We start from the raw sequence: 13,167 nt of genomic DNA, 5'->3' as shown, positions 1-13,167 counted from the left end.
ATTTTGTTTTGTTTGAATCAGCTACAGAATGAATTTAGCAATGAATTTTTTTCTAAAGATTATTTATGCATACAAGAACTGAGGTACTGGCCAGAGGTGTAGGGAGTAAGAGGACTCACCAGAGACACAGTGGGTGAGACAGGAGAGGTCTGCTGCGCCATGTGGGTCACCTCCCTTGCCAGGGATTGAACCCCATGCTGCAGTGGCTGTGGATAGCTTCGCAGTGCTGAGACTTAACCCCTTGCTCCACCAGGGAGGCCCCAGCAATGAATTTTTGAAGGTCCTTACTGTCGCAGAATAGCGGTTTAAATCTCAAGGTTTGATCTCTCCTATTGAAAAAAGAAGTCTTGTGATACAGTCGATGGAGAAGCCTTCAACTCTGACCCACCATTCCTTGGTGTTGACATTGATCCCTGTGTCTCAAAAGGGCTGCCAGAACTCAGTCTGTCACCTTGACGTTCTGGACAGTGAAGAGAAGTGGGCATACTCTTCCAGCCTTTTATAGAGATTCAAGAAGAAGCCTTGCATAGCATTTCTTGTAGCCATTGACTACAACCCAGCCTTGTATCATACTGGTTATGCACAGTGGGTTTCATTGCAGGCTCACCATAATCTTAAATGAGATACACACTTTTATTACTTTCCCTCTGTTAGTAAATCAGTAATCTTAATAGTTGAGTAATCTTCCCACAATTTCTTTAATTTAGGTTGATTCCATATCTTCATGGCTGTTATGAATAATGCTCCTTTGGATATAGGAGTTAACAAATCTTTTCATATTAGTTTTCATATTCTTTGGGTAATTACCTAGCAGTAGTGTTGTTGAATCATACAGTGTTTCTGATTTTATTTATTTTTTTTGAGGGCTCTCCATTAGACGCAATGCGATATTACATTCCTACCAACAGTAGGCAAGTGTTTCTTTTCCTCAGTATCCTCACCTACCTGATTCCCCCCTCCCCAGTGTTTTTGATGTAGCAGTGAAATGATATCTCATTGAAGTTTTAATTTGCATTTCCTTCATAATAAATGATGTTGAAGTAATTTTTTTCATGTGCCTACAGGCCATCTGAATGCCTTAATATGGAGAAGTGTCTATTTAGGTCTTTTACCCTTTATTTATTTATTTTTTTGGTTGGGTTGCTTTTTTTTTGTTGAGGTGTATGGAGTTCTTTATGTATTTTGGAAATTGTTCCTTTGTCCTGCATATAATGTGCAAATAGCTTCTCCCAGTCCTTATGTTGCAGTCCACCCCTTTTTTTGGGTGGTGGTTTATTCTGTGAAACAAAAGCTTTTGAGTTCGATGTAGTCCCATCTTCTGTTTCTCTTGCTGTTGGAGTTGTGTTCCTAAATACGTCTCTGTGGTTGATGTCCAGTAGTGTATCACTTATGTTTTCTGTATTTTATGGCTGCTGGTCACACATTGTCATTTATTTCCTCCACCCACCTACCTCCTACCTGCTTTAGAGAAAGGGATCCAGCTCAGCACATCCTGGAATGCAGTCCTTGACTGGGTTGTGTACTGTCTGGGGCAGAAAGGTCTATTTTGTGTCTACACATGCGACTTTTTTTATGACTCTTAACTTTAGGAATATTATCCTTGCATGCTTGGGAATAACTTATTTGTAAGCCCTTTTGCACCAGTTCTATTGAAGAATGGAAGAAACAGTTGTCATAGGCGTTCCCAACCTAGCATCTGCAAGGAACTGGCAAGAAAACACCAGAGTGCATATCTGATTGGGAGACAGTTCGGGGGAGAAGGAGGAGACACTGTGTGAATCCACTCTTGGGGTACAGGGTGATCACTGCTCTCCAGCCTCTCTTGCCCTGACCAACTATGAGCCTATTATTTCTGTATTTCTGGTTTTTTGTGAAAAATCTTTTTGGTAAATGACATGACATTGGTGCAGGTAGAAAGCAATTTGCCACCCGTGCTTTCCACTGAGGAATTAAAAAATAGTATGACATATGCTTTGTTATGTGGGTCACATGCTACTTGGAGTAGCTCTATGCTAATTAATAACCAGCACATCTGAAAACAGGGTGTACTGGTTATTAAGTTCTTATCCATGTGATACTAGGACTGCAGTGCATCAAACCACACACATCTGAAAGTGGGAAGAAGAAATTGCTTCTTCCCTTTGACTTCTGTTCATTATCAGCAACATTATTTCATCCTGATAACAGAGGTTGGTTCCAACTTCCAGGTTTTGCAATTCCCAGCATGAGTAGAACATAACGTCTACATATTTCTGGGTTCTTGTGAAACCCTCCCCACCCCCACTCCCCTTCCATTCCCCACTTCCAGTCCCAGGGCAGGTAGCTCCTGCAGTTACTTTGTCTTTAGTCCTCAGGGCGCTGCTGGCCTTGGCAGTTTTAAAATGTCTAGTGAAGTTTCTCTTTCTGAATCAATCAGGACTGATAGCCTGAGGTGTTGGAAATTTACCAACTCCATTGTAATACCTGCTCATAGGTATACCTCATTGATTGGCCATTCTAATTTCTTATCTTTGGGGTAATTTGAATATATGCATCTGCTTCATTTTCTTGGCTACCATATTCCTTTTCTCAGGCTGGTCTAACAATAGGGAGACTTTAAGCAGCAGGAATTAATTCTCTCATTATCTCAAGTATGGGGGTCCAAAATCGGGTGTATAAGCAGAACCATGTTTTTCTTGTCCCTCCTTTCCTTGCTCCCGGTTATGGCCTGCAGTGCTTTGTTGTTCCTTGCTGGGTAGCTGTATATCTCCCAGTTTCTGCCCCCATCTTCATGTGATTTTCCATCTCTGTTTTCATCTGGCCTTCTGTGGATACCAGTCTTTAGACTCAGTACTCAGCTTAATCCAGGAAGACCTCATCTTCACTAATTAGATCTGCAAACAACTTATTTCCAAATAAGCTCAACATTCTCAGGTTTCAGATGGGCCTGAATTTACCTGAATCATTAACCCAGCAAAGTTGCTTTGGTGCCTTTTGTGTCATTATGGCATAGACACAAGCAAATGTAAAATGCGTGCAGTGTTCCTTTTTTTTTTTTTAAGATTTATTTTTATTTATTTATTTTATTTATTTATACAAGCATGGGTACAGTCAGAAGCGCGGGAGGGTGAGAGAATTCTCCAGAGCCAGAGCGGGGAGCAGAGCAGGCACAAGGACCAAATTACACTGCTGAGGGGAGCAGCGGGCGGCAGGAGAGGTCTGCGAGCCATGTGGGACCCTCCTCCGGTGGCCGGGGAGCAGCCGGGGATCGAACCGGTGCCGCAAAGGCTGCGGGCAGCTCCACAACCCAGCGCTCAACCGCTGCGCCACCGGGGAGGCCCCATGCAGTGTTCCTGTTGCAACCCAGTGGCTTAGTACTATGGACTCTGTTCTTAAATCTCCTCTGAGTTTGATATGTAGTGACCCTTGGGCAGGATTGTAAAGATGGAGTAATAAACACAACGGGAGAGTGTCCTTCACTTCCAGTTTTAGGAAGGAAGCGTCACCTAAGCTAGTTTGAAGTTTTTGGGGAACTTGGTGATGAAGGCGTTCCAGGCCATGCAACCAAGTGCCAACTCTGATCCACTCAGTGGACTCTTAGGCTTTGTGGGGACTGGGGCAAAACCGTAGTGAGCTGCTAGGCCTGTCAGCCACGAGTGGTTTGGGGTAGCTGCAATGAGGGTGTGGTTCCCGTACCAATAATGTGTCATTCATATGGAGAGGATTAAAGATGGCAAAGAGGGGCCCCTATTAGAAGTGATTAAGACAAGTCACAACTGTTTAGTGGGAATTATATTCATAAATGTAAAGTAGGTCATGTATTGTTTGACTCCATTTATGTGAAATATCCAGAGTAGACGGATCTATAGAGACAGAGTAGACTGTGGTTGCTGTGGGGTAAATGACGAATGACTGCTTAATGGGCGTGGGGTTTCCTTTTTTGAGTGATGAAATTGTTCTGGAATCAGATACTAGTGATGGTTGCACAATGTTGAATGTGCTAGATTCACAAATGGTAAAATTTGTTATTTGTATTTACCATGATTTAAAAACAGTAAGGCAAGAAGTGCGAATAGGCCTAGGTTACCTGGCCCTGCTTGCATGACAGGAGCTGAGCTGGGTGCAGCAAAGAATGGTCTTACTAGCCTGCAGAATGCCCTGTAATAGCAGTGGTTTGCTCTGTGCCTGGTACTGTTCTGCCTTTTCCTCAGGCTCACCAAGGATGGAGAAGGCCAGGATTTGAACCTAGGTCTCCTGACTCCTATGAAGACCCATCTAACCTGCTTACTCAGCCTGTCCAAGTTTTAGTTGTATTCCATATCTGAAATCCTTCATCCAGGCAGGGCATGTGGGGGCTTGGCTACCATGACCTGGTTCCTGAGACCCCATCAGGATCCAGACCCTGCTCCTGGTGGGGACACCTGCTCTAAAACGTGTTGCACCGGCAGCAGTGGTCACTGTCACCTCTCTGATCTAATACCTCAATCTCTCAATCCTTGTGGCTTTTCAAGACATGTAATGTAATATTAATGAAAACACTAGGCCTTCTGTCTCGATTAATTTTTTATGAACAATAATACGTTCTGATTAAGCTGACTGACTGGGGCTGGTGGTACAGGGTGGGGTATATAGTGGTGCGTGATGGACTCGCACGTGGTTTCTGAGCTGGGTCCAGTGATGTTCTCAGGCTGCACTTAGTGTTGGTTCTCTTGGAAGGAGCAGGGCGGCCACTTGTCCCCGCATGTGAGAGATATGCAGGCCCTTGTGCTTTCCTGAAGGTGGGCTGCAAAGTCTGTGGGAAGTTGTTGCGTCCGGAGTATATTTCGCATCTGTTCCTCATTCCCAGTGTTCGGCTGTGACCCAGCAACACTGGTTTCACTGTGTCGACGTATCTCTTAATAGTCCTGTCATCCACAGTGTAGGTGCCATTTCTCATACAAAGAAATCCAGCACTTGCCAGAAGCTTCTTCAGTTACATGTCCAAGAGCTGCCTTTCTCTCGCTAAGTCCCTGCTTTCTTTCCAAGGAAGTGGATTGTGCAGTATGGGGGCTGCCAAGGAAGGCTGTTCACTTCCCAGGTACAAAAAAGTGCCTGGACTTAAATGTCTTGTCTGATGAGTGAAGAAGTTCCTTCAGATGCCTTGAGGTTGTTTTTGGTTTTCCAGCTGAGCATCGAGCAGGCCCAGACGGTGGCAGAACAGGTGGAGATGAAGGCAAAGGTGGTACAGTCAGAAGTCAAAGCCGTGACTGCAAGACATAAGAAGGCCCTGGAGGAGCGGGAGTGTGAGCTGCTGTGGAAGGTAATGGAGAGCATGCCACCCCCACTCGGCTGCCCCCCACTTGGCCTCCTGGGTGGTTGGCCAGTATTTCTTCTGTGAACCTCAGTAAAACTTGACTAGAATTCTCACATCAGATCCTGGCCCCGGCTCTTGAGTTAAGAAAACTTTCAGTAGTGTTCAAAAGTTTGTTGGCAGAGACAGGCAGGGTTCTCTAGAAAACTGGGTGCTGTCCATGTAGTGAAGCAATAAGTCTTTCCAGAACTTGGGGGCTACCCAAGACTGGACAGAGTCTCAGGTTTTATATTCCACACACTCAAAAGGAGGCAGCAAGAAAGAAAGGAATATAATTGAGAATGTCCTTATGAGAGCATCTTTCATTTTTGGTGTCCTGGCAGGTTGCGCTTCCTGACCCCTTGTGAAAAGCAGTCTGCCACATAGGAGGGCAGTCAATGTGTGCCATTTCTTCTGTTGGAGCAACAAAGAGAGCTGAGCAGCATGTGGGTGTGCTCTTTAGAAGGAAATCAGGAATCTGGAAAGACTCTCCACCCAAGGCACCACCCCAATATTTCCTTCTCTGATGCTTCACTCCCACTCAGGAAGAAGAGGGGACTATACCTGTCAGTGAGCTAGAGCCCAATACCTGCTCACTTTAATTTCATTACCTGAAGACATGAGTTAGACTGTATACATAGCCAGTTAAAGGGGTGCACTCAAGCTAGCAAGCTTGTTTTGATCATCTAAACTATATGGTGATACAGATGACATCGTAGTTTCTGAAAGTGACCCTTAGCAATTATTGCATCCAGCCAGCATGTTCTAGAAGGCCATGTTGGATTTCACATTGCAGCTTTCATTTAGTTACCTAATAATTAGCTGCTTTCTGCTTCTTCCAACCTTTCAAGGAATCTGGCTTAGTTACTTTTGACAAGAAAAGTCCTTTCTTTGGGTGGGAAAAGTCCAAGATTTAATTCAGCTATTATATTTTATTCAGGCACCTTTGTGGACCTGACATGGTTTACAGACATTCAGATATCCCCGTGGTCTGCCAGTCTCATGCCACCCACGAATGTTAATTATAGCTGAAAGGGGCCTGCTTGCAACCTGAGAGCTCTGCGGTGAGCTCTGTCACAAACTTGCTCTTCTGGATTTGCTGATGAAAAGGCCTTTGTGTGTAGGAGTTTCTGCAGATTTCACCTTAGTTGCCCTCCCTCCTGTGAGGCTGACTCAGGGTCCTCTCTAAAGGCAGTTTTTTTCCAGGACAATTGGAAAGGAAATTTTTACTCTAGGAAAAGCAAATTTGGAAGAAGCATCAAATCTTAAAAAGGATAAACAGCTCATTCTCAGATAACTCCAAAATAGGCTTGCTTATTCTGGACACACCTGGGTCTCATTTAACTTTACACTTGGTTACGTTTTGTTGCCCAAAAGCCTGTGGGCATACCCCCTCTCTTTTATTAATTGCTGATTTTTCTGTTCACTTCCAGCAAAGCCTTCTTGCCTGTTTTTGCCTGGGTTTTGTTGTGTTTTGTTTTCTTGTATCCTTAGTTATTGGACATGAGTTACTTGAGTACCAGTTCCTCATGTATCTCTTCATTCTTGTGGTTTAAAAATTTCCGGGGGACTTGACCTCCCCAGTAAGGTTAGCTGCAAGCAGCTCTCGAAGAATCATAAAGCCCAGAGCTTTGACCCAGTTCAAGACCAAAGGATGAAGCTTCTCTTTGATCTGTCCCCACAGGAGCCTGTGCACACACACGTCCTGCCTCCATAGTAGACAGATGAGAAAGCATAAATGGGTCAAAAATCACTTCCTCACCCCTCAAGAGGAAAAATTAAACCCTTGGTCACCCAATAGTGGACACTTAAGACTTTCTGTGGATTTCAGATCGTTTGGTCGAGCACTCCAAAGTGTCATGGTCCTCTGCAGGAGAGCATGAACTAGCTAGGCTGCTTGTTTATTCCCTTCATGAGGGAAATGATCACTTAAAATTAGAGGACTTTGATTAGTTATTGTATTAGAACGGAGGGATGACAGTTTCGTGGTCAGACAAAATCCCACATTCCCAATGACCATGGTTTGAGAATTTATGAAGCTGGGATTATTTTGGTGGGTTAGGGTCCATGTTTATGTAAAACAGCATCTTATATTTGTTTTTTAGCATCTTATATTTGAAGGGCTCCTTTAGAAACAACGCAGGCTAGCAGTTGCCAAAAACTATCTCTAAATCTGGGGTGTGGGACCTTTCAGTCCCCTGTTGAAGGTTTCTAAAACCTATACTTAAGATTCAGATGTGAAAAGAGGACACTTAGAGAAATGGGGGACTTTGTACCTTTGAATTAGGTCCTCACCAAATACTTTTGCTTTCTCTACACACTGTCTCCTATCTTCTGCCTCTTTGTAGCAGCATTCAACATTCACTTTGGGGGGGATTGCATGACTAGCTTTGTCCTCCAGTCTATCAGGAAGCCCTGCTGATTCTGACTCCAGGATCCGTTCTGCTGCTTTTCTCTCCACCTCCACACCCCCCTAAGCTGCCTGTGTTACCACCTTCCTTCACCTGAATGATCACGGGTTTCATCTCCTTCCTTATCTGCTGCTTCTCTCTAGTGCACACTTATGTAGCTGACGTTTACCAAAACAAATCTGTCAATGTCACTCCCTACTTAAAACTGGCTTTTTTGGCCTCCCCGGTGGCACAAGGGGTTAAGTCGCAGCACTCTGAAGCTATCTGCAGCCACTGCAACATGAGTTCGATCCCCGGCCAGGGAGCTGACCCACATGGCCTAGCAGACCTCTCCTGCCTCACCTGCTGCTCCCCTCTGCAGTGTGTTTTTAGTCAGTCTACCTGTTCTGCTCCCCACTCTGTCTCTGATGAATCCTTTTACCCCCCCCCCCACCCCTCTGGCCTGCACCCCAGTTCTTATATGCATAAATAAATAAATCTTAAAAACTTTAAAAAAGTTCAAATAAGTGCCTGCCTCTCTGTTTTCTGCCTGGGTCAGTCTCTGTTTACCTCCCTTTGCTTGTGTCAATCTTCAAGTCTCAGCTCCAGTAAGGAACGGTTTCTGACAGCCCTCTAAATCAGGCCTTCCAGGTTACTTGAATTTCACGCCCTGTTGTTATACTCTCTGAAATTATCTTAGCTCTTTTCTTTGTTTACTTGCCTAATATCTGTCATTTTGAAAGCTCTGTGAGAGCAAGGAGTGTACTTGTGCCTGCCACAAAGTAGGTACACAGTAAACATTTGTTGGATGACTTTGATTTTTCATTTTTATTTATACATAATTTCTAACTTACAGAAAAGTTTAGGAATAGTAAGAGAATTGTGTATGTCTTTGACCCAGACTCAGTCATTTACATTTTGCTCCATCTTCATCATCCTTTGTATGCATAGACATGTGGTGGGTAGACATTTCAGTGTTCCATTCCTCTGAGCAAAGGCATTCATTTATATAGTCCAGAGTTGTCACAGCTATCAAAATCAGGAATCTTGGTGCTTTTGTTAGTGTCTAGTCCTCAGACTGTGGTCAGATTTCACCAATTTTCTCCATAATGGCTTTAAGAGCTATTAATGTGCCCCCCTCCAATCCATGATCACTCTTTGCATTTACAATCATGCATCACTTCATGACATTCAGGTTAAGAACGAACCACATATACAACAGTGGTCCTAGTTGGCTATGTCATGCAGTCTGGCTATAGGAAGTAGACGGTACCATCTCCATTTGCGTCGTTAGATTGTGGTGTTCACACAAAGATGGAGTGTCCAGTGATGCAGCTCTGAGAACACATCCCTGTTGGTGAGTGATGCACAGCTGTAGTTGTCATGTTTCTAGCATCTTTTAATCTGGAAGTTACTCAGCTTTCCTCTGCCGATGGATTTGGTCGTTTTTGAAGCGTGTTAAACTAGTTGTGTTTTATGTTCCTTGGTGAAGGGGGTTTGTCTGAGGCTTCATGAGTAGAGCCTGGGTTATGTGTTGCCTTCTGAGCTTGGTTCTAAGCCCCTGTGGCCTCTTTCCTTATTCTCATTTGTTCCTCCAGGTAGAGAAGATTCGACAGGTGAAAGCCAAGTCTTTATACCTGCAGGTGGAGAAGCTGCGGCAAAACCTAAATAAGCTGGAAAGCACCATCAGCGCTGTACAGCAGGTCCTGGAGGAGGGGCGGGCGCTGGACATACTGCTGGCCCGAGACCGCATGCTGGCCCAGGTGCAGGAGCTCAAGACCGTGCGCAGCCTCCTGCAGCCCCAGGAAGATGACCGGGTCATGTTCACACCCCCTGACCAGGCACTGTATCTCGCCATCAAGTCCTTCGGATTCGTCAGCAGCGGGGCCTTTGCACCACTCACCAAGGCCACGGGTGATGGTCTCAAGAGGGCGCTCCAGGGCAAGGTGGCTTCTTTCACCGTCATCGGCTATGACCACGATGGGGAACCTCGTCTTTCTGGAGGTGATCTAATGTCAGCCGTGGTCCTAGGCCCTGATGGCAATCTCTTTGGCGCAGAGGTGAGCGATCAGCAGAATGGGACTTATGTGGTGAGCTACCGGCCCCAGCTAGAGGGCGAGCACCTGGTGTCCGTCACTATGTGCAACCAGCACATAGAGAACAGCCCCTTCAAGGTGGTGGTCAAGTCGGGTCGCAGCTACGTAGGCATCGGGCTTCCCGGCCTGAGCTTCGGCAGTGAAGGTGACAGCGACGGCAAACTCTGCCGCCCCTGGGGCGTGAGTGTGGACAAGGAGGGCTATATCATTGTCGCCGATCGCAGCAACAACCGCATCCAGGTGTTCAAGCCCTGTGGTGCCTTCCACCACAAGTTCGGCACCCTGGGCTCCCGGCCCGGGCAGTTTGACCGACCAGCCGGAGTGGCCTGCGACGCCTCCCGAAGAATTGTGGTGGCGGATAAGGACAATCATCGCATTCAGATCTTCACATTTGAGGGCCAGTTCCTCCTTAAGTTTGGTGAGAAAGGAACCAAGAATGGGCAGTTCAACTACCCTTGGGATGTGGCTGTGAATCCTGAAGGCAAGATCCTGGTCTCTGACACTCGGAACCACCGGATCCAGCTGTTTGGGCCGGATGGAGTCTTCCTGAATAAGTACGGCTTCGAGGGAGCTCTCTGGAAGCACTTTGACTCCCCGCGGGGTGTGACCTTCAACCACGAGGGCCACTTGGTGGTCACCGACTTCAACAACCACCGGCTCCTGGTCATTCACCCCGATTGCCAGTCAGCACGCTTCCTGGGCTCAGAGGGTACCGGCAATGGGCAGTTCCTGCGCCCGCAGGGTGTGGCCGTGGACCAGGAGGGTCGCATCATCGTGGCCGATTCCAGGAACCACCGGGTACAGATGTTTGAGTCCAACGGCAGCTTCCTGTGCAAGTTCGGCGCTCAGGGCAGCGGCTTTGGACAGATGGACCGCCCTTCCGGCATCGCCGTCACCCCGGACGGAATGATCGTTGTGGTGGACTTTGGCAACAATCGAATCCTCGTCTTCTAATCACGTTTTCTAGGCTTCTGTGTTTGGGGTGTGCATGTGTGCGTCTCTCTCTCTCCTTTTGAATTTCAAAGACGAAACAGTCTCAGGGAAATTTCTTTTTTTCTTTTGTTTAAAAGAGAACAAGAAGAGTACAACATTGCTTAAGTCCTACCTCATCTTTATTTTTTTACAGATGAATGTACTTATCTTTTCTGCAGGGATTGAGCCTGTGAAGTGATAATTTCTATCTACCTCATCAATCTGTACATTTCCTCTCCAGCAGGCCCTCTGCCCCCTCCTCCTGTCCTCACTCCGTGGAGTTCACGCTTCCCTTTTCCTCTCCGGTGGGGCGTGATATGCACAAGCCTCGCATCTCTGTGGCTGGGAGGGCACTGGATGTGTGTGGTAGGTGAATTCTGTAGATTGAGCCAAGGAAACACAAAAAAAAAAACTACTAAGTAAAAACAAAAAATTATAAGACATGGAAAAATAGGATTTAAAATGCTTATAGAGTTTCTGTGTTCGTGAGAATACTATGTTTATGGAGTTAGATTGTGTTGTGTGATCTTATTGGAAAAATCTTTTTTTTTTTTTTTTAAATTTTGTTTCCTTTTTGAAATGCTGCAACAGATAACTTTGCTGTGTTCTCCTTTTATACCTCAGTGTTTATCATCCTGTTCAGAGTTTTTTCTTACTAGACGATGTGGCCGTCACTTACTAGCTGAGAAAAGCAGACCATTCCTATTTTAGGATATGTAATTTTTTTTTTTTTTTAAGGGAAGATAGGTGTGTATTTGTGTAAGCCATCTTGCACCGAAATAGTAAAGCTGAAAATGATATGCCACCTCCTAAAGAAACCTCTTTTTACGCTTTAGTTTCCACCAGAAAGTAGATGTAGTTCAGGATTTTTTCAAAAGTATTCTTAAACAGTCAAGTTTGCTGTTGGTTATAAAGAGGGTTTCCAGACATTGGACTGACATGTGGACATAAGTGTGGGTGACATGCATGTGCTGGGTAGTAAGTGGAGAGCACGATAAAGAAGCAAGGCACCCCCAAACTGTGGGAGGGCATGGGCCAATCCCTAACCTTAGTTTGAATGTTTTTCTGTAATGCTAGTTCTTTGTTTTGCTAGGAAGAGTAGGCAAAGGGATATACTTTTATTTTAAAAGCACAATTTTTTCCTGCTTTGGATGTTCAGGGAAATTGAATGTTTGAAGTCACATTAATAGTTACAGTCCACCCCACACCCTTTGCTAGGGTTGCTTTTATGCTGTAGGACTTCTTGGTTAACCTGAGCCCCCTCCCCCAGCAAGGCCTTTGAATGTAAAGGATTTGTAAACCAAATTGCCCCAGCCTGAAATGTAAGGACTAAGATCTTCTGTTAAACTTACTTCTTGGTACCAAAGAATGCAAATTTAAGCCAGTCTCCCACTGCTGTACTGTGGGATGGCATTTGTCACTTTACAGTGTTTGTGGTAAACTAGGTACAAAACCTATGCTTCTGGGCATTACCTGTATTTTGATTGGGAAGTAGGTAAAAGCAAATACCCTGCTTGTCAAAACCCATATGGGTCCCTGTGTTCTCCCACAATGAAGTAAGAACTACTTTCCAGAGTAACACACCTCAGGAAAAAGAGGTGTTTTCAGACAGCAGTGGAGTACCGGGAGACCTCTTCTTTACACACACGGACACACGATCATTTGGCAAGCAAGGTTTGCAAGTGAAAATCCTTTTCATTAAAAAGACTCACATCAGTTTCCATTCCTTACTGAAGAGAAATTTCTGTTGCAATATGTAGTTTTAAATGAGCAGAATAAATTCACAAATAATTTGTTTTTTCTCATCCCAAGAAAAGGAGATGATGGGGAACAGTGTGGAGAACTAATCAAGGTCTTTTTCCCCATCCACCTCTTCTGGCCATTCAGTTTCTGCTTAAAGGTACCTGTGTGTTCTCATTGCTTTAGTTTCTGAGTGACCAAGGGAGAGAAACATTGCTTCATAAAGGAGAGCGGTATGTAATAATGGATTAAAAAATTTGGAAAGTAGCTTTACACAGCTGCCTCCCAGCTGCTGCATTACAGGGTGGGGAGGAGTTAGGAAATCATGTTTTGTAAAAGCGCCTTTTCCTTTTATTGAAGAATTTAATGATGAGCCCTCCAATTCATACTCAGTTGCCTTTTATTTTGTCCCCTAAGCTCTTTGGTAAAGACATCATGCAATTAAACATTTTTTATTGGTTTTTATTTCAGAATAACTTGGTGCTAATCCTCCTTCCCTCACATACCACCCTCCACCCCCATATCACCCTTTAAATACCAAAGACAACTGCTTTTAAATGCTTAAATATTTTTTACTGAGGAAATGATCTTAAAAGTCCTTTAAAGTTTCTCAGAAACCTAGGTAATGACTGGGGCAGTTTACTTCAGGTAGTTGCTGCTT

At 44.8% G+C, this 13,167-nt stretch overlaps 1 protein-coding gene across 1 annotated transcript in view; it reads left to right on the top strand.

Moving 5' to 3' along the window:
• The window catches only part of TRIM71 (tripartite motif containing 71), a gene marked incomplete at its 5' end in the record, with an annotated part of 59,997 nt that extends 49,181 nt beyond the window's left edge, over positions 1-10,816 (top strand). The window contains 2 exons of the mRNA XM_084247294.1: positions 5,144-5,278; positions 9,297-10,816. Coding sequence (XP_084103420.1) covers positions 5,144-5,278; positions 9,297-10,748 — 1,587 coding nt within the window. The 3' untranslated portion in view covers positions 10,749-10,816. The remainder of the gene's footprint in view (positions 1-5,143; positions 5,279-9,296) is intronic.
• Positions 10,817-13,167: the final 2,351 nt, after the last annotated feature.

The sequence above is a fragment of the Talpa europaea genome (assembly GCF_964194135.1).
Source record: "Talpa europaea genome assembly, chromosome: 11".
In the NCBI taxonomy this organism is placed as follows: domain Eukaryota; kingdom Metazoa; phylum Chordata; class Mammalia; order Eulipotyphla; family Talpidae; genus Talpa; species Talpa europaea.
Note: the sequence above shows the minus strand (reverse complement) of the source record. Positions and strands in the feature narration are given on the sequence as shown.